Source organism: Pelodiscus sinensis, chromosome 7, assembly GCF_052426305.1.
Source record: "Pelodiscus sinensis isolate ZL-2025 chromosome 7, ASM5242630v1, whole genome shotgun sequence".
NCBI classification, from domain to species: Eukaryota; Metazoa; Chordata; order Testudines; family Trionychidae; genus Pelodiscus; species Pelodiscus sinensis.
This window is the reverse complement of record NC_143058.1, coordinates 45,554,817-45,576,674: the sequence shown is the minus strand read 5'-3', so window position 1 is coordinate 45,576,674 and position 21,858 is coordinate 45,554,817. Positions and strand designations below refer to the sequence as shown.

The 21,858-nt window shown below is 39.8% G+C and overlaps 1 protein-coding gene across 3 annotated transcripts in view; it reads left to right on the top strand.

The window, feature by feature from the left end:
* The window catches only part of CHN1 (chimerin 1), a 184,364-nt gene extending 164,289 nt beyond the window's left edge, over positions 1-20,075 (top strand). For all 3 annotated transcript variants that reach the window (XM_075933671.2, XM_075933670.2, XM_006119476.5), the window contains 5 exons: positions 10,533-10,706; positions 11,557-11,634; positions 13,158-13,295; positions 15,681-15,786; positions 19,175-20,075. In XM_075933671.2, coding sequence (XP_075789786.2) covers positions 10,533-10,706; positions 11,557-11,634; positions 13,158-13,295; positions 15,681-15,786; positions 19,175-19,346 — 668 coding nt within the window. In that variant the 3' untranslated portion in view covers positions 19,347-20,075. The remainder of the gene's footprint in view (positions 1-10,532; positions 10,707-11,556; positions 11,635-13,157; positions 13,296-15,680; positions 15,787-19,174) is intronic.
* Positions 20,076-21,858: the final 1,783 nt, after the last annotated feature.

The window sequence follows — 21,858 nt, the reverse complement described above, 5'->3', positions numbered from 1 at the left end:
TATTCTATGAAAATGGTTCTTCTCTACTCAGTAGTCTTACCCGCTGTTTGTTCAGAGTTCTACCTACATACTCATTAAATTAATGTTTTTCCACATTTTGATCATGTTAAATCTGTATAGCCAGTGCAGCTCTGAGAAAGGGAGCTTGATTTTATTCTGCTTCATGTATCAGCAACAGAAATGTCAGCTAAATTTTCAGAGCAGGCTCTTTATAGTTGATGATACACGAGACAGAAAATACACAGCTATGTTTCTGATCTCATGTTGAATTTGCATTGCTGGCAGGAAAAATAACAGGCGTTTTAAAACTATTCTAGACAACATTGTTTTCTTATTTTATATTTTAATGCACATTTATCTCCAAAAGATCCTAGTGGCTTCCTTTTCTTAGCTTATATTATGGATGTGGAAAATAACTACAGTGCTTTCTTTTTTTCCCTTTTTGACTCTGTACAAAGGTGATTGTAATAAAAAAAAGAACAAATGGTAAGCTAGATGGTTTTAGAATTTCAGACATAGCTGGAGTTTTCCTTTTGTCTAAAGATGTCATACCTATGTCAGTAACACCCAAAAAGTGATTTTTTTAAAAATGTGTAATCCCATTTCATATTGCCAGTAAAGCACACTCCACGATAAAGCATGCTAAGAGATTACTACACTTCTCAAATGCTCATGTCCACTTAGCCTATGATCATAATCTTTATGATGGCTGTCATACCTTAACTGAGGAATGACAGGATGTATGACGGTGAGATACTCACAGGCTTCCCAAAACTATCCTTGCTTTCTCAACTCACTGGCCAGCAGCTTGTACTCATCCCCTTGTGGTTGGAGGAGAGAAAATGTCATGTGTGATGTGAATAAAAAGCAAGCCCTCTTGCCAGGACAGATGAGTTCTGAATCCAGGCCAAATGGATGGTGGCCAAGAAATGGCCCCTCAAAGAAAAAGGTGTTATGTGGAGTAACTGGGAATCATTAATGGCTGCCACAGTGATGTTGAATGTGGCTGGTGAATGGTTTTATTCAATGAAAAAGTTCCTCTTCTGGACTTAGCAGATCTGTTCCCTGGGTGTGTTCAAAGTTGCATCTTGCTTACTGTTTGAAGAAAAATATCGTGTACTGCTTTTTAGTCCCATTTCACTTTCCTGAGCCAATACAACTAAGAGTGAGGGAGCTGGATTCTGTTCCTGCTTGTGCATCATCACAAGATTGTTTACTTGTTCCAACGAGTAAGAACTGTACAACTGAGAGGCTGCTCTGGCGTAGCAGAGAGCATAAATGAAAGAAAGTGTGAGTGTAAATGAGGACTTAATTTGCCCTGTGAAACCCTTATTACTGTCAAAGAGGTGTAAGAGGTGTAAGAAAGAAGGAACCTATACAGCAGCTGTGGCCAACCTCCCCCCAATGTTCCCAAAAATGTCCCTTTCCTCCCAGATCCCTGTGCTGACCTGGGTAGGGGAGCCGTCTGGTGCAGCCATTAAAGGAGGAGAATTAAAGATGGTGTCAGCCGTTGGGAGTGCTCTTTTTTGCTCAACAACTTTGCCCCGGCAGGATGCAGCCTACCAGCATTCTGTGTCATGCCAGGAAACCCCAGAAAGTCTAACTCACAATTTATGTGATCATTTTATTAGAAATGATTGAAGAACAAGACTGCACTGGTTATAATATTCTATACTTCTACTGAGTTGGCTTTTTATAAGCAAACAATTACAGATCACATGATTAATCTATTCGTTGTACAAAAACGATACTACAGTTGTAAATTAATACTGCAGGGAACACTCAATCATTTTGAGTCCTGCTCTTAGCAAAATACATAGGAATAAAAATGCAGGCTATTCTTGGATTCCCTTTACAAAGATAAAAGTCGCCATTCAGAAAATAGGAGGAATGGAAAGAAAAAGTTACCTAATGGGATTATTTCCAAAAGCAATACTTAAAAAAAAAAACAGAACCAAGATAGTCCCAACAGTACATATTATGCCATATTAGCTAGCAAATATATTACAGCAACTAGAAATGTGCTTATGCATTCTTGATAACACCTCAGCATCTCCACCCACAGCATAGCCTGGGCAACCTCTGTGTTCTGTGCCTCATATACAATATAATTATCTCTCCAAAGCAGTTTGTCCCCTACCACTTGTGTTGTGACTGGCAGGGAAAGAAGAGTGATAATAACTATCCTCTTGCATGAGATCCATGATAAACACAGTGTCAGTATCTCTCTGCAGAGACTACCAAATAGGGAAGGTGAGGTTGCTGGTGATTTTTGTGATATGATCCATGGTCCAGTGGGAATTTATCTCATATAGCCCAAAAAACCTGCAAGAGAGAATTGTGAAGAGCAGGTGGCTGCCATTTAAGTGTCATGATCAATCTGTTGCTCCGCTGAACTATTTGAAACAAAAATCAAATGATCTTTTTTTAAATCCAAGTTAAGATTGAGTTTTATGTCCAGATGTCCAGTGAAGCTTTCATTCCACCAACAGCTCAGAGTTGTACCTTAAAGATACAGTCAAGCCCCTCTTCTTTCTTCCTCTAATTTTTCCTTGGTGCACACACAACTTCTGTCAGTCTTAGGTTGTTTTTTTTTCTTTCTCTGTGTAGATCTCCACTCACAAGCCCGTAGTACATTAAATCAAGGGTAGATATATCTAGTAACACATTGGTTTTGCTCCTGCACTGTACACTTAACATTTAAGAGCACAGGCTATCCGCACTAATGAAAAAAATCGGGAAGGAGCATGAGCAAAGAAATACTCATGCAGATACCATCCATGGTCAGAGAAGGTCAGAAGTGATTTTTCTGGCAGAATAGACAGTCTTCCCATTACAAGAAGGGCATGGAGAAGGGAAGACGGTTTAGGAGCTTATCATTTATGTTTGAGACCTGTTTTTATCCACTTAAAAGAACAGCCCAGTTCAGTAGCTGCACTAAAGCTCCTGTCAGATAAATAAAATACGTCAACAAATGGTGTTTATTATGAGTATCATAGCTTTTACAAGTAATGTTTAGTTGTCAATGCCATAAAACTAAAGAACAGTAAATGATTACATGCATTACAGAAACAGTAACCTTTATTTTTATACTTTAAAAAGGAGAATTTAACTACAATAAAAGGAAAGCTACTATTTGATGAATAATTTATTGGGCAATTTCATTTAAACCTTTTCACCCTCATTAAAGCAAAATTAATAGTTAGCTCTTACGTAGCACTCCTCACCTGAAGATCTCAAAGTGCTTTACAAAGGTAGGTACAGGGAAATAAGAAAACTGAGAAACAAGTCTTAAATGACTTGCCCAAGGTAACATAGTGATTTAATGTTAGGCTCAAGAATAAAACCCAAGCTTCCTGTTTCTTTCGCATACCACTTTTCAGCTATCATAAATCTCTGAAGACTCTCTTAGTGGAAAATGTAACTCTACCTTTTAGTTCTTAAACTATCTCCTCCAAAAGACAAAATACATAAATGTCTTTCAGCATAACTTATAAATATAATTATAATGTATATTGCATGTGATGTAATTTCAATAGTACATGCTCAGCAGCCACATTATAAATCATATTAAATTATGAGCAAAATGAAATCTAAAACTGACTAAATCAAATCAACAGTGTAGCAAAAAGTGACAGCTATATATGTATTTTATTCTCAGCATATATTTGTAATGGGCATTCAGAGGGCAGTATTAAAATACGTATATTTTGGCTCTGCTCATGCATTAATATGATCATATTATTTCTTCTTTCAGCTCATTGTGCTAAAGTCAATATCAGTTGCTTCAGAAAAAAAAAGTGAAATCTTTTTCTGGGCTTCCTAGAAAACATTGGCTATGTCAGGCTCTTTTTCTAAAGGCAGTATTTCTCATACAAGCAATGTCACAGCCCATTCAAACTCCTAGAATAAGATCAATATGCTATTAAAAATAGGGTAGCTTACCTGAAACATTTTTAAATAAAATCCATAAATGCTTTTTTTATTCTGAGATTTGTAAACTTGTCTAGCTGCTCATGAATTTCTAAATGTATTTTTTGGTGAAGGATAGCTATAGTTTGATAACATACAAAATAAACCTATACTCAACTACAAATCCAGACAATGAAATTATCCGCTTATACAATGACCTTATTGATGTCAGTGGGAATTTTGCTATTGATCTTGGGAGAGGACAGGGGCTTGATTTCACCCATAGCCTTTTAAATCTTTCCTTTATTCTGGACTTTACTGGAAGATATGTTACTTCATGTAATTTGTGTGGTTTTAAGAAATGAGTCAAATTTTGGTCTGAGGCCTGACTCATTTCCCATAGAAGTCAATAGAAAGACTCGGCCCACCACAAGAGCTGGATAGCACCCTTCGTTACTTTGTAAATCAGCATTAAATCCATGGAAGCAAACAGTTATTTTGGATTTATTTCATTGTAACTGAAAATAGAAATTGGCCATAAGCAAGAAATAAAACAAACTTGTAAGTCTAAAGCCTGCTAATCTTATTCATGCAAGCAGTCCAATTGATATCAGAGGGACTACTACTGTGAGTATGGAGAATGAGTTTTAGAGCCTCATCCCCAGAAGGGCTGAGCATCCTATCCCAGTGGAAATAGTGTTTGCTCAATACAGCTCAGGATTTGGTTCTCTAGGCCCTGCTAAAATTGCAAGGATTCTGAGATGTTGCAAAGAACATGTGCTGCGCTCTGGGATTTAAAAAATTTTGTTTTATTTTTTTCTAATTTGTCTTACAATGCCTTCTCTTCCATCTTCCCAAATTTAAGCTGAATATAGCTACCATAGAAAGTTTGAACAATGGATTTCTCTGGATTTTGCGGTACTCTGTTGGAAAGCAGCCTGTCATGTTGTTCACACACTTTTCATCTTGCTTGAATACTCAAACCAGGTAGCCATTCTTATTAGTGTGTAATTAGCTTCAGGTTTAATTCTCATCCGGTTCTGAATATGCAAGCCAACTGACTAAAACAATACCATGCTGCCTCCACCAAGTATTGCAAACTCAGAAGAAGGCCCCCCAACTCCATGGCAAAAGTATAACAAACTGGCTGCTATGTTTCAACTTATTATTTTAAACAATGCATTTAAATAATATAAAAATATAAATTTTGAGTTGTCGCAGGATTACAGTCTCAGATAAGGACCAAAAATATAGCTTTTGTTATGATTAAAAAAAAAGCCGGTTAAGTTTAATAATGGTAATGGGTTCTTTAAACGTAATAAACTTCTGTTAAAGAACAATATATTCCTCAGGAGTGTTTGCAGCCATTGCACTAGTGTTCTGAGGAATGGCAACAGTGAAGTGTAAAAAAATGAAGAACATAAAAATGGAAAACCAATGTTGATTTTTACAATGTTTCTGGTATTACTGAGACATGATCCAAAAGTACCTTCAAATCAATGGGAATCTTTTCATTGACTTCAGTGGGCTTTGAAGTGAGCCCCTAAAGGATTAACTGTAGCATAGGTAATTTCATTTTTTAGCAATACACTTTTCAGCCTGAAAATGTCTCTGTAAATATTTTAATAAAATAACAAATTTCATCCAGATATCCTTAGGATGACCATGGAAAATGTAAATATTATTTTAATTCAAATATAGGACATTTGTAAATGTGTTTCTCGTTTATATATACTTAAAAATTAATTATCTTTGTTCTCCATAGTAATGTAGTTCTAACATATGTATTTTTCCATCCGTGTAGGTGGATGTGTGCTCATAAGACCAACCCAATTCCATAAATGGGAATTAGCCTTTCAGCTAGCTCACATATCAGTTGAGACAGACCTTTAATAATATAAACATTATCTCTGCAAAATGTTTTGCTCCCAGCTCAATATTTAAGCCTTTAAGGATATTAGTATGCTGTAGTGAGTGGCTTTTGCAGCAATTTTAGTACCTATGATAAGAGCCATTACTTTTTTTCCCCCAGGGCTCATGCTTCTTTCTAGGCATAGAGGCAATAAGAGGGGAGCAGGAGCTGGTGCTGGGGAGAGTCAGCTTAAAAGCTGGCACCATCTCTGTGTGGGGATAGAGGAGTCAAAGGCACAGCAGGGGACTGGGTGTGAACCGTGACTCAGCTGCCCCGGCTCATGCCCAATCCCAGATGCTGAACTTCGGCTTCTTAAATGTAGTAAGAGCAGCCTAGCTCTTACTATATTTAAAAGGCAAAGGCGCAGTGCGGGGCCCAGTGCAGTACCCACTGCAGCTCTGCCTTTTAAACATAGTAAGAGCCACTTGGGTGGCTCTTACTACATTTAAAAAGAAGAGCCACGGCGGGGTTAAGTCCCAGAGCTGGAAGCTTGCAGCTCTGCAGTTTCCCCCCTTAACAACTAATCCAGTAATCAATGGAAATTCCATCAACTACTTGATTAGCTGATTAAACACAATTTAACATCCTTACTAGGGAGTAGTTATTTCAAAATAGCAGCAGTGGAACATCTATACTCCCACTATTTTGAAATAAGCAATATTCCTCATGGAAAGTGGGAGGAATTGAATGGGTTTGATGGTGTGGATGCTCTGCTTGTTGTTTCAAAATAAGGGGAGTTAGTGTAGACCAGACCAAAGAGATTAAGGCCAGAAGTGTTCCCTAATTTTGGGTACTCAATTTGAAATCCCTAAGATCTGAGTTTTTCAAAACATTTAGCATTATATAGCATTATATAGCACATCATACGTTCGGTGCACTATTTGCACTGATTTCAGTTCCATCAGAGGAGTGCTCAGCACTTCTGGAAGTCAGAGCCTAGAGTCTCAAGTTTGGCAACTATCATAGAAGGAGCACACCACCAATAAAAAGCCTGGTTGAAGTCACTTGCCTAGCAACACACAGGAACTTAGTGGCAGAGGCAGGAATAGAATCCAACTCTTCAGGGCAACATTCAACTTCCTAAACCAGGAAACCATCCTTTCTCTTTCTGTAGTCCCCTGCCTCATCCAACTTCCCATCTTCTGCAAGAAGTGTAGCCTCTATCCTACAGAACACAGCCTTCACTAGACAATCCTTATGATTCATTCTCAGAGCAAGTCCATCATGGGTACTGAATGAGATAGTGGTCCTGTGGAATCAACAATATGCGATCATGTAATTAAAGACTATCATAGTGCAAATTCACATGGGTACATCCAAACTTGATTACATCCTTTGTGTTACATCCCCTCCAACTTTATCCTGTACCATTCTTTTCCTCACCCCAGTCTCTGTCCCAGTGCCATTCCCCTCACCTAGCTAGTCCCTGTCTCCCATTCCTTGGGCTTCTCCTTTCAGTCTCAGTCACTTCACCGAGCCAATCTAGTACCCTCCCTCACATCCCCTCATACTCTCTATCTCTTCTTCCCCCTCTGTCCAAATTCCTTGTCCCTCTATTTTACACAGAGAGAAACTGAGACTCGGGATTATTAAAGACTAAATCCTAAAAGCACACCAAGGGTCAGGCTGTGCTTTAGAGTTCTTCACAGTCTGATTGAGGAAGGGTTAGATCACTAACCTCCTGCCATAGAGTGATGCTGTGCCAAAAACACTGTGCAGTGTCAGAAGCACAACAATCTGTAGAGGGTCCATTCCCCTCCAGGAATGAGAGCGGCTGGTAGAGCTGAGTAATCCACTGCCTCTACCCCCCACTAATTTTTCCAGGCCCTCAACATGTATTGGGGTTCAGGGAAGCCAACAGAAGAGAACTCAGCAGTGTGTGGAGGGCTGCCTTCCTTCTACAGGTCTGATCCTGCCCTACTAGGGCAATTCTTCTAGGTTGGGGGATGCTGTGGAGGAGGAGGAGGTTGTTCTCTACATTATTTTCCTAAGGTCACACAGGAAGTTTGTGATGCAGAACCCAGAATTTCTGACTCCTCATCCTATGCCTTAATAATTTTCCTGGCCTCATGGAAGGGAGCTATTCTTACATTTACAGAGCAAAATAGAATTATAAGCAGTCATTTTGTCTGGAACAAGGTTCATAAATTTTGACTGCTCAAATGTGACATATTGGACTTCTATTGTTACCATGAGATGGAGCACTTCAAAATAAATTCTAAGTGACAAAACTCTTTAGCTTTATAATCCTATTAAGAAGACAAAGTGTTTTTTGTAATAGCACATGAATGACAGAGATGGAATTATGCTAAGATTCAACACTGACTTTTGCTCTTATGTAAAGGAGAGTCACATCATCTGCAGACTATTCACTATAAATTAAAATATCAACAAACTCAATGATAATGATATACAAAGGTGACTTCTCTATAGATACTAAATATTGGGAGGAGTACAGAGAAAGGAAGGTATCCTGTAGATCTTTACCAAGGATCCGATCCTCCAAACTCTAATACTTGTTTAACTTTAACGTTATGCATACTCACTTTGAGATCAATGAATAATTGAAATCAATAGGACTACTCACAGTGGTCAAGATAAACACTGGAAATCTTTGATGGCTCAAGGCCTAAGAGAGGAAACACTGTGGGCCATCAACATGTTTTCTTAGTCTATAAAGTGCTAAGGCAAAGGCTCTGCAAAGGAGGAAGCACAAGGGAAGGCTCAGTCTTGTTTCTGCTAATCCCTAGCACTACAGCCTTTCACTGCAGAGAGCCTTTCACTGGAAAAGGGGGGAACCAGACCATTTATTGTTTTTTAAGCTTATACTTAAAAGTATAAGCTTTGTTATGTTATGCCCTGGTAATTCAATGTGTCACTTTGTAGGACTGGGCTCTGGATGACATTTGCATCGCCAGTTATCAATGCCAGTTCAAAATAGTCACCATCTTGCAAGGCAAGGGTTGCTACTGCAAGACATCAGAAACCTGATAAAACTCCCAGTGAAGTCAGAAGGAACTGGCTGGGCTTTAGACAAGGCAAAATGCTGGTCAAATAGCATTACACAAGACTTACTGACTCAAATAATGAATATTTCATGACATTAAATGGAACTGCATTGCTCAGCCTGTCTTCACTATGTTTCTTGTAGTGTTATTGTTGGTTTCCCTACTGTTTTCCTACAGATGAAGCATTAGTGCTGATGATTGTGCTTGGCCCATTTTTTGTACAAAATGTTTTTTTTTTCTGCATATCTGATTTCAATTAACTTGTACTCTAAAATTTTTTAAAAACTTCATTTGTAAAATGTTTACAATAAAACTGTGGCTCAGTTCTTTAAAATAAATTATTCCCATATCCATATTCATTTTAATTTAAATAGAATTATTTTGGAATTGCCAGCTTTCTGGGCTTTCTCTTTCAAAAACCCAGTCTATGAACCAGCATTGGAAGTAATACCACTGTGAGACAATGTACTGTGCAGCACATGGGGGAGTTTAAGAAACAGTTTGGAGGCCTCCTCCCCTCACATGCTCAGAGTTAAGAGCAAATGTCACAATCTCACCCTAAAGGTGTGTTATTTTTTTGGCCATATGTTGTGTGTGTGTATCAGTATAGACAGTGAGACATGGATTTAGCCAGTCAAGATACACCTGAAAGATACATGTATAAAACCAACTGTCTCAAGCCATTCCTTCCCACCTACACTGCTCTTTTCAGCTGTGTAGTGTCCCACTGCCTCTCACTGCTGGTCCCCTTCTCCTTTGCGGGGAAAGACTCCAGCAGCGGACTGATGGGGAAAAAGATAGGAAAGACTTGTTAGATCACAACAGCTGGAGCCTTTCTCCTATATAGAGAAAAACACCAGCAACTCCCCACTGCTGGTGCCATTCCCTGCTACAAGGAAAATCTCCAGCAGCAGTGAAAGGGTCTGCCAATTCCTCCACTGCTGAAGCTTTTCCTTGCCAGAAAGCAAAGACTCTGCAAAGGAGGGAAGCGCTGGAGAAGGCTCAGTTTTGTTTCTGCTAATCTCCAGTGCTAGAGCCTTTCACTGCAGAGCCTTTCACTGGAAAAGGGGGAACAGCTAAAGTCTTTGCTTGCTGCCTCCCATCTGCCAGACCTTTTGCTGCCATATGCAGCTACGCACCAATGTGGATGCAGGGTGCTTTTGAGTGCAGCATGTACACTATACATACACTACAGGCCACCAAAAGTAGCTTGTACTGTAGATTTAGCCTAATACAATGTAAAGTTTGAGAGAAGGGCTTAGAACATGAAATAGCTACATGGAAATATAAGTAGAAAAACATTACCAAGTAATAGATCTCTTCCCATATGGAAAAATCCTACAGGCCATAATGGGGATTAAACCAATAGGATTCTGTTGAAAGTACTTTAAAAATCTGTGGGATTTGATAGAGAATTATAGAGTTGCAGCGTTTGATTTTCTTTTGGTTGATTTCTGTTAAATCCTGTAGAAGAGGTAAGATTTGGTTTTGCATCTTGGAATGGGATTGTATTAAGCCAGCAAGTGTTCTGTAAAACCCGCACCAGTTCTTTGCTGTTTACTTGCATGAATGGCCCTTACAGTAATGAAGGCTGTGGGAACAGATCCTGTAGAAATAATAAACACTTTATTATATTAACATTAGAGCACATTTTCACCAGACCCAACATTGGGTTAATCTTCTTCTCATTTTTCTCCCAGATTGTGGTTTAAATGTTCATAAGCAGTGTTCCAAAATGGTTCCAAATGACTGCAAGCCCGATCTGAAGCATGTCAAAAAGGTGTACAGCTGTGACCTTACAACACTAGTAAAAGCACACATCACCAAAAGGCCAATGGTCGTAGACATGTGTATTAGAGAAATTGAATCTAGAGGTAAGACATAGTTAATAGACTTTGTTTGCTTTAATGATAATCCCTTTAGATTGATCTAGGTCATTTGGGGGTTTGCTGAACTGCTCAAAACAATTTCAAATGGAACATTTGATGACTGCCAATTATCCTACGCAGTTGATATCATTCTTGGTGTTATTTGTTGGTTCACAAATATCTGTTATTTTTTAAAAGCTCTGCTGATATTATTTAATGTCTCACAAGCAGCCTGTTAATGTAGAAGAGCTGGACAGATGCAATTAATGTTTCATAATGCACAGCATACAGTATTGTTTTGACATAGCTGCATGCTTGCTAAATTCCACTCTTGGATGGTCTCCGATCTTATTGATGTTCATGTGCATCTTCCTAATCCTGTGCTTCCCATGATATTTTAATCAGAAAGATTAACACAATAAAAACTAGACTAGTTTTTAGAAAGTGCATATTTCATCTTCCTAGCCCACATTTTATATTCTTTACTAAAATATATGTTTTGCTTCTAAAATATTTACTGTACATATAGCTTGCTTAATCTCCAATAGCTGATAAAAAGGAATTAGCTCATAATTAAGCTAATCTGTTTTTTCACCCCTTGGAATCATTATCATAAACATGATTATACAAAATGATTGGGAACTCAGCCTAACAATGCTGTGGATGCAAGGGTCAGGGTTAAAAGGATGGGGTGAAATTGTATTCCAAATGAAAAACCTGGGAAAGCTTTTAAAAGCTAACTGACCTTATTACCTCATTGCCTTAAATGAAAAACCTGGCATGGGACAAGCCTATTTTAATAGAGAAGTGAAATTAATACTAATTTTAATCAAGTGAAAATGTTCTCTCCTAACAGGTCTTAACTCTGAAGGACTGTACAGAGTCTCAGGCTTTAGTGACCTAATTGAAGATGTAAAAATGGCATTTGACAGAGGTACCTGCTTTAATGTCTGTTGTAACTTGTATTCCAGCACATTGTGAAGGGTTCTATTCAGCCCAGGCGTGCCTCAGCCCAGGCTCGATCTGCCTATTGGACTCTCCAATGGCAAGGCTGGTCATTGGGCAGCATGGACAGGTGCCATCCCCAGGAAAGATCTATAAATCCTATTTTAGCCTTGGTTGCCAAAAGCTGCCCTTTTCCCTCTGACAAAGTTTGTGACTTCACAGTGCCTGACTATGGTAGTTGGGCTCTTGGGAACAATGTCATTGGGTAGGAAAATACTGAACATTCTCAGTTATTGCCTTAATTTACTAGTGAACCCTTTCTGGGTGGGCCAATGAGTCAGCTGGGGTGTGTCTAGACTACATGGCTCCGTCGACGGAGCCATGTAAAGTAGTTTACTCGACATAGTCAATGAAGCAGAGATTTAAATAATCCCCGCTTCATTAAAATAAAAATGCCCGCTGCGCTGTGCCGGCACAGAAAAGGTTCACTAGTAAATTAAGCTCCTTAAAGGCTTCCCTTGTCGACCGATCCACGTCTAGACTGTTGCGCTGCACCGAAACAGCTGATTGTCGGCACAGCGTGATGGCCATTTTTATTTTAATGAATCAGGAATTATTTAAATCTCTTCTTCATTGACTCTGTCAAGTAAACTACTTTACATGGCTCCGTCGACGGAGCCATGTAGTCTAGACATACCCCTGGAGAAGAACCTTAACGGAACAGAGCAACTTCAAGCCTTCTTCCCTGAATGATCCCTCCAAAATAGTGAGGATCCCATGGGCTAAATGTCCTTCCTCTTCCATCAAAGGGAATAAGAAAAGAAAGGCGTTCCCACTCTCAAAGCTCCAGAGGAACAATCAAGAAGGGGAACTTCTTCCCCATAGGTTATTTTACTTGAGCCAAATGTTCCAGCTAGAAATCACCCCTCTTTGCCTCTCCAGGCTACTAGGGCTACACAAAAAAACTCTGGTAACATCAGCTTCTCAGTGGTCCTAGCTAGGTTTGGGGTGCTAAACAAACTCAAGCACTGACCCAGTGCACATTGAATTCAAGAATAATAGCACCACTGCTCTGAGAGGGTGAGCACTTGCCTTTTCCTAGCAACTAAATACTAAAAACATTTTCTTTTTTAGTAAACTTTCCTAATTTTCCATTCAATGCTGACAACTGTGTTTTTGGCAAAGTGATATGTTCAAATATAGTTGATCTGCAACACGTTTTTGCAACACAGTCACCATTAAAAGAATCACACGGATGTCTGCATAACATTTTTTTTTTTTGTTAATTTGAGATTAAAAAAAGAACTGGTCTCTGTACAAAAGGCTTGAGGCTTTAGTCTGAAACAGTGAAATTCATAGTCAAATAACAGTTTTTATTGATTAGTTTTCATATCCAGAATCTGTCTGTGCTGATCTTACTAATTGCTTAATTGCCTAGATTTTTCCATTGAAAACTATTTTAGATCTGTTTATATTTTTAAACCATTAATATTATCTACTTTCTGTACACAGATGGGGAAAAAGCAGATATTTCTGTGAATATGTATGAAGATATCAATATTATCACTGGTGCACTTAAATTGTACTTCAGGGATTTGCCAATTCCACTTATCACATATGATGCTTACCCCAAATTTATAGATGCTGCAAGTAAGTATAAAATGTTTCCTTGTTTTCCTTTCTGTCCCTTTTTCTCTCCTTGTTTTATTAACATGTGTTAAGTACTGCTTAAGCTCTTCACATGGGTGCTGTAAATTGGGATGAAAGGACTAAGGATGAGCCATAGATTATATCATGTAGTACCTTTGTTTCCATTTCTCCTCCATTTTTCTCAAATGTTCTTCAAGTAGTGTCCCTTTCAGTGCTTTGCTTGTGACTTACATGCATTCAATGCACCTTCAATAGGAGATTTTCTTTAGCAGCAGCCGTTCAACCCACACATGTGCCATTAGTATTCTCATGCTCTGTACTGAAGCTATTTCAGGCTATGCAGGCGAACTGCCCTGTCAGTTCCTTCTCAACTGGCGGCAGAACTAGTATTTCCATTTCTTTCTTATCACGGTAGTTTTGGAGCGTCTTAGAATCATAGAATACTAGGACTGGAAGGGACCTTGAGAGGTCATCGAGTCCAGTCCCCTGCCCTCATGGCAGGACCAAATACTGTCTAGTTCATAGAGTTAATTTAGTATATGTTTAGTACTTGTGTAAAAAAACAAAACAAAAAAAATCCCAAATACGTTTCTGATTATAGAGACTCCCGAGGGGAAAATTCTTGTGAGGGGTATGCTCGGTTCACCAGGGTTCAAATGTTGCCCCTCATGTAAAGAGGCCATTCCAGTCAGTGGTGGGCACGCTAAGTGTGTTCACTGCCTGGGTAAAATTACATGTGCTGTAAAAGTACAACCAGGAAGACTCATTTCCACTCCTCGTGATGGAGCATTCCATCCTTCCCACTTCCGAAATGGGTCAGGCCTCCCCTGAACATCAGTCTCCAAGAGTCTCTAGCACCCTTTCCACCTCTGCTTTTACTTAATAAGAGAAATCCTTAGAGTTTCCCCCCAAAGCCTTTCCAAAAAGGAAATATATTTCTTTTTCCAATGGTTCCCCATCAAAGGCTACGTCTAGACTATATCCCTCTGTCAGCAGAGGGATATAAGTGAGGCACTTCAAAAATGCAAATGAAGCAGGGATTTAAATATCCCATGCTTCGTTTCCATAATCGCATCATGGCGCTCTTTCGAACAGGCGCCATTTCGTAAGTAAAACTGTGGTCTAGACGCGATTCTTTTGAAAACGGCAGGCATTTTCGAAAGATCCTGTACTCCTCATTTTTTACACCTGTCTGCCCTAACAGCCTTTCATACTGCTGTTGAAGGTATCTCTCTGTTTGCTCATGCCCACAACCACAAGCTTTATGAAGAGTTTGGGGAATCTCTTCTTATAGACAAAGATTTGTGCTCCTGCTTGGAACCTCAGTTTGGTTCTCAAAAACGTCACAAAACCCCTGTGACCACCACCCTTTCTAGTGGTAATAACTTCAGCCCACAGTCCAAGAGATTGGGGCTTTAATGACAGACTTCTTTTTACAATGTTTCACAAAGTTATGGTGTCCTTGAGGCCACATTCCCCTACGGGTGCTTCACTACCCACTCTCCTTTCTCTCTGTTTCAGTTTCTGCTGAAACTTGACAGTATAGAAGAAACTGAGGTGGCAATTGACTCATACAACCTGAGAGAGCCTTGGTACAGGGCAATAGGATTTGACAGCACATGCACAGACTTGAATGGACAGTGCTAATGACAATCTCAGATTGAGGATACTTGAGCCCACACACTAAGTGAGCGCCCAGGGGGGATACGTCTTGAACCATAGTTACTGTACAGTGTGAATAACATTTTCTCCCATCACTAGGTGTTGAGTGATCCTGTTTACCTGACATTGTCGTAATTCAGAGAACCCTTCATTTAATTTTATTATTATTTTTACTGTGAATAAGGTAATTTTATGAGCATGATTGATAATGAGATAAAGGACCTCTAGGGATGAAATCTTAGAGTTCTGCCATTCAAGTCAGTGGCAGAACTCCCACAGACTTTAGAGAGTCAAGGTCACTTGTGCAAAACTAGTCCAAGTCAGTAGTGATTTCCATTCTGACAGCTTTTTTCAGTACATATGAGGAATATCGTGGTGGACTCTGTCCAGTTCCTAGTGGACAGGATTTCATGTGTCACAGCTCATCACAGCTCTTGTCTTCTGACACTGTTGTTGACAGCTCATTGGGGAGGATATGGAAGCTATTGTGACTGAGTCATCCCATCACTCCAGAAGAAACTTTCCAGAGAAGGAGGGAGGCACACTGGTTAAAGCAAAACCAAAGCTCCTTGTCATAATCTGTAGATGTATAGATATGTAGATATGTAGATTTAATCATGAAGACCCCTTTCAGAACTGTTACTCCCCAAACCTAGCGTGTCTGTACTTTTCTGCTGGAAGTCTGGCATTGTCTTCATTTTTTTTTTAATGTTTCTGTTTCAGAAACCATGGATCCTAATGAGCAGTTGGAAACACTTCATGAAGCATTGAAACTACTGCCGCCTGCACACTGTGAAACGTTAAGGTATCTCATGGCACATTTAAAGAGGTATGTAGTTTATTTTAAATGAATGAATTCATCTGAAACAAAGGTCAATCTGCAGCCTCTACGCAAGACTGTGTAAGCCAGGAGAAGGCAAACTTTTTGGCCTGAGGGCCATATTGGGTATGGAAATTGTATGTAGGGCCAGGTAAGGAAGGCTGATAGAGGCTGTACTCCCCAAACAGCCAGGTGTGGCCCACTCCCCATCCCCTATCCAACTCCCTCTACTCCCTCTTTGACCACCTCTGGGATCCCCTGTCCCTATCCAACTCCTCAGCCTCTGACCACACCGCCTGAAGCTGGCAGTGCTGCAGCTGCACTGCATGGCTGGAACTGCAGCCATGCCACCCAGAGCTTTGCGGCCAACAGCACAGTTACATGCTGCCCAGGTACTGGAGGAACTGAGGCTGTGGGGAAGATGGAGCAGAAGGGAAAGGGTGGAAGGATAGCTGGCCCCTGCTCATTGCACTGCCCAAGAGATGAGTTGACTTCTCCCAGCAACCCCACTCCTTGGCACCAGGAGCTTGGGGACCGGATTGAAGGGGCCGACAGGCCAGATGTGGCCTACGGGCTATAGTTTGTCCCCCTCTGGTCTAAGCCTACAAGATGTGTTTTGGGCCTTGTGCAGATTTCTATAAAGAAAATTGAGAGGTTTTTTTGGTAAATTTAACAGCACTACAGTCTCATTTGTTATAGGAGAATGAACAAACAAATTTAAATACGTCTTAAAAGAGTACTTCATTAGAATGCACTAAAACAGATACAGAAACACTGTGGTGTCGCCTGCCGTCTGCACTTCCATAGTCCTTAAGGACTTAGACAAGTAAAAGGAATACAATTTTGAAGAAAAAAAGTCTAATGTATTTCTATGGTATTTGTAGGTACTGCAAATATCTACAAAGCAGGAAACTAGTACCCTTTTGTTGACAATGTGTATACAAAACCATAGAGTAAAAAATGGAATTGACATAATAGCTACTCTGCCCATTTTAGTTTGTGATATGTACTTATTGTCAACGTGAATAATCATTTATTGTCTTATAAAAAGCTTCATTTTAAGCCTTTCTAGTGAAAACACAGTTGTACTGAAGGATGTATTGATTCTGTTGAGTCTGTCCAGCAGAATGCAATCCCAGGGCTACTGTATGTTCTGGACCAGATACATCAGTGGTCATGTATTTTAATGGAACTTCAAATGAATGTTTTAGTACAGACTCAGGAATGGAAAACCAACAGCAAAGTAGTTAAAAAGCTAATTTTTAAATATCTTGTTGTTCAAAACTTGTTGCTGATCTGATTACCAGGTCATTATATAAATTCTTAAGCTTCTGTCATTTGCTCAGTGTAAGGAGCAAGGTGCAACACAATTTATAATATTTCAGTTATTTTTAGTTTCTACTGTTTAGTATATTTACTGTAAAGAATTGTAGTGAGGGAAAAGTTAGCTCATTGTCTTGCTGAAAAATTCAGTTAACCATTGATCCTTTATTTGGAATCATAAGCTAGGAAACAGGGAAGGATAGCTCAGTGGTTTGAGCATTGGCCAGCTAAACCCAGGGTTGTGAGCTCAATCCTTGAGGGGGCCATTTAAGGATCTGGGGGCAAATCTGTCAGGGATGGTGCTTGGCCCTGCCATGAGGGCAGAGGCTGGACTTGATGACCTCACAAGGTCTCTTCTGGTTCTAATGTTCTACGAAGCAGAGTTTTGGAAATACCCAAGCTCTCAGGAGGGGGGGCTGGCAATTCAAAGGGGCACAGGGCTCTGACTGCTGCTATTGTGGCAGCCGCCAGAGCCCCTGACCTTTTAAATTGCTGCCATATGCCATGCTCCAAACAGCTCTGAGGGCTGTGGAGGGAGAACAGCGTGTTCTAGGCAGTGGTGGGGCTGGCTGCCCCAGCGTCACCCAAAGTCCCCCACTTCCAGCAGTGCAGAGATGCCTATGTGCCCATGTGCCCATCAGGTCTGTCACCCCCCTGGAAATACCAGAATAGCATGTCAAAAAAACCATCAAAGTCTGATAACAATTATATGTGCCTGAAGGAATTTTATTCATCATGATAGATTAGAATTTAAGCATTTTTATAACCTATGAACTTCCTACCAATGGATATTTAGTCATTTATGAGAATCTTCATGGAGATTTGTTTTATGGTAAAGCAATAGTGTATATTAAACCCTTTGCTTAGTCTGTGAACAAACTCATTTACATATCTGAATTTGTTTTATTGAGAGAGACAATTAACTGCCATAAACCAAAGCAGAAGTTTAGTGTCTCTAGACAGCATTTTGTTTACTATTATGCCTGTAACCAGAAGTCAGAGAAACAATTAGTGTGTGTTCCTGCATTTGCCCATGCACAGTCTGAGAATATGCTATATGTTCTGCTCTGTGTGCATAGTAAATTACATTCTGTGGTTCGCCCAGCGTTAATAGAGTAGCAGATAATGAGCTATTGGAAAAGGCACTGGTGGAATCTAGGTTCCAGATAACATGCAATAGAAAGTTGCTACACAAATGGTTGCAAAGTTGCACTAACAATATATAATGTTAGGAGCCCAGAAGCTATCTGATACAGCCAAGGAGGGGTGGGATAGGCCTGCCAAAGCGCAGACTTAGCACCTTTGTAAGATGGCCTCTACAAATGATGTTCCAATGCAGCCTTGACTGGATTTTAAAGCAGCCTGGGATGAGTCCCCTTTTTGGTGCCACTGCTCTTGTATGTGCAAGGGGATGCAATTTGCCCTATATAGGCCAATTTACAACATCATGCCCTGGTTAGTTTGCAATGTATGCATCAAATGAATTCAGATGTGAATATAATAGAATGCATGAGAGACACACAGTTTGAGTCTGGTGAGTCCAGTCAGGTTTCCTCTTTCCTTTAAGTGGGAACACTACTAATTTAAAAGTCATACAAATGCAATCTTATAACACTCCCATAAAGAGGGAGGGTCTTTAGACAAAGTTTTGCCTTCGTACCTAAATGTCCCTCAATACATTTATAAACCGCAAAAGTAGCATTATTGTTCAGCCAGGTTCTGATTTGTAGGAACAGCCTCCCACACATGCCCAAAAACCCACACAGTCTGCTAGATGCACCAATAATCTATGTGCAGAAAGAAAAAATCATGGGTCAGAAACCATACAGCTAACTACACCACACAGTGCATACACTTACCTAACCCCAAGTATTCCCTAAGCATCTCTGTGTGGTTCCTGTTACACAAGGCCTGTGAAGAAGCCTCTCCACAGGTTTCTGGAAAAGGCAAAGAATGCATTTTTTGCTCCTCCAATTTGCCCCCTAGGGGTTTTCAGACACAAATTGATGTGCACCATGTCATTAACCAATATTTGGTATGAGATGCCTCGTATTAACATTGTCCTCCTTTGCAGAGTAACGCTTAATGAAAAGGAAAATCTCATGAATGCAGAGAATCTTGGCATTGTTTTTGGACCAACCCTTATGCGAGCACCAGAACTAGATGCAATGGCTGCACTGAATGATATCCGTTACCAGAGACTTGTGGTGGAGATGCTTATAAAAAATGAAGACATTTTATTTTGAATATTTTGTTTGGTTCTCTCTTAAAAAGGAAACAATATTCTATGGAGGAAGGATTATTTTAATGTAATTTATCTGGCTCTTGTAGCTGAATTCAATATTTGCTAGAGCTTTTGATGTATTCAGGAGAAAAATGAAGGAACTCTGTGTTGCTTCTGTAGTGCCATTCAGCTGATGTTGGAAACAGGTTAACACATTTTCCAGTACTAGTAATGCTGGGTGTTTATCATGTTTAAAACAAAAATCTAAAGCTCTATTGCATGATTCGCTCCCCGTTCTCCCTGTTTTGGTAAAGATATTTCTGCAAAGGAAATGAGAACTGGTGCAGCATCTTTTGTAAGCATCTTTGTTCTGGATAGTTCGTGATTGTAATTCAGCGTGTTTCTCAGTGTAAACCTATTGTGAATTTGCTTTTATGTTCTATACTAAAAAAGAACGATTTATGTGAAATGGAGCTTCTGGCGGTACATTGACACTTCCTTTCATTCTTTTCCCACTTTCTTGGGTGATTTCTTCCTGGTTTCTTGTTCTTTTATCATGTAGTAATTTGTTTTTAACAGAAACAAAATGTGTACTTTGTCACTTTAAGTAATTCTCCAGGCCTTTTATTGTGATTGCAGTAAAATCTGCAACATTGTACAATGTTTCATTTATTGTTATTTCAGTTGCAATTTTGTATTTTTATCTGGCATGCAAATATTAATTTATTAAATTTTCCTATTAGAAATCTCACATTGTGGTGTTGTTTTTAAATTAATTAAACTATTTTATATGCCTTTGTTTTGTATTTATATTCATAAAATAAAATCTCAATTAATTTCATGTTGAACTATTTGAATTGTGCATGGCATTTTGGTGCTCATAATATATTGAACGACCTTTGACTGAAAGAGACCATTTATATTTATCTTTTTTGGGAGGGAGGGACATTCCTAATCTAAATAGTTTGGAGTCTTTGGAGTCTTAACACTTGCTAAAATTTCCATTGAACTCTGATGCTTATTTTATTTGCAAAATTATTTAATCAGCATCCAGCACATTTTTCAAGACTTCCTCAGCACCTCTTAAAAACAAAAAAACTAATGAAGTCCTGCAAAGCAGCCAGTATTATTAATTAACTTTCAATTAATTTTCAAAAAATTTGCTTATGTAAAAGCCAGCATTGCAATTTACAGTTACACAGATATCAGTGGCCCAAAGAGCTGAATCCACTACTTATTTACAAATATATCAAACTGTATTTGCTTTGGGCTTAAATTGTTCAACACTGTCCCCAACACTTCTGCCCTCACCCACATCTCCTCCACGTAAAGGGGAATAATGCATTCAAATTGCTTTTTGTCAGCCTTTCTGCAGGCCCCATGATACAGCCACTCCACATACTCACATTTTAGTCTTTAAAAATGCTCCTGAGTATGTCATAGCAATATTATTCCATCCAACAGTGTATATCCGTCTGACTGCATATCTCTAAGCAGGTTAGCACCGTGAGTCATGCCAGTAAGGTTTTGTAATCCTGCAAGCACAATCGTCTCAGCTTTCACAATTTCTATAAGACTGGTACCTCAATTAATTTTGTCTGGCATTGTTGGAATTTTCTGTACTGTTGTAATCATGACCCTTAAAAACAGCCAAACAAATAAATGTTTTCGTGATAGGGTTTCTGACTCAATCTTCTCACAAAGAATGGCAGACCAGATTTGTCCACGTGCAATATGTGACTATACCATGTTTACACCTCCTGAAATATATTGGACCTACAACAAGTGCAAAGTGAGTGCACTCTGACTGATTTGAATGTATGGAGAAAGTGAAACAAGGCCTGATGTTAAACTCAATGGCATTTCTCAGTCTGTAAAAAGGTAACTTTGGTCCACTGCAACCAATCAATTTAAACTTATGGGATGTTTTTCTCATGTAGTAGATGTTCCTCAGTCAACAAAGCAAGAAGCTCCAGCTCCTTAGCAGATGTGAGCCTTCTAACTGGCTGCCCACCCATCTTGCCCACCTCCTAGAAAAGAACAACTAATCACAGCTGCTGTAGCAAGCAGGAAGAGCTTTTCCCTGGCCCCCTCAGCAACCTAAAGCCATTTTCTCATAACGGGATGGGGAAGGGGACAGAAAGCTGAGCAGCCCAAGGCAGCTCCATTCTCCTGTCCCTGCATCTCCTGCCTGGCCCCTCCCCCCGTGAGGACTGGGCTGGGCCTCTTCTGCTCCTTCCCCCCTCCCTCACCGCAGCATCAGCCTGGGGAGGGACAGAAGGGGTGAAAACCCCTGAAGCTGTCTCCCTCACCTCGAAGGAGGAGAGGAAGCCGGGTGGCGAGTGTGCACGTGGAACTCAGGAGAAACAGAGGTGAGTCTGAGGGACTGAAGGGATGGCAGAGGGTGGGCAAGGCGTATGCAGCAGGTGGACTGATGGATTGACAAAAGGACCAATGTGGCCTTGCCAAGGAGGCAAGACAAATTGCTGAACAGGGGTTGGGCAGATGCGGGAGTGAAAGCCCCTGCAGCGAAG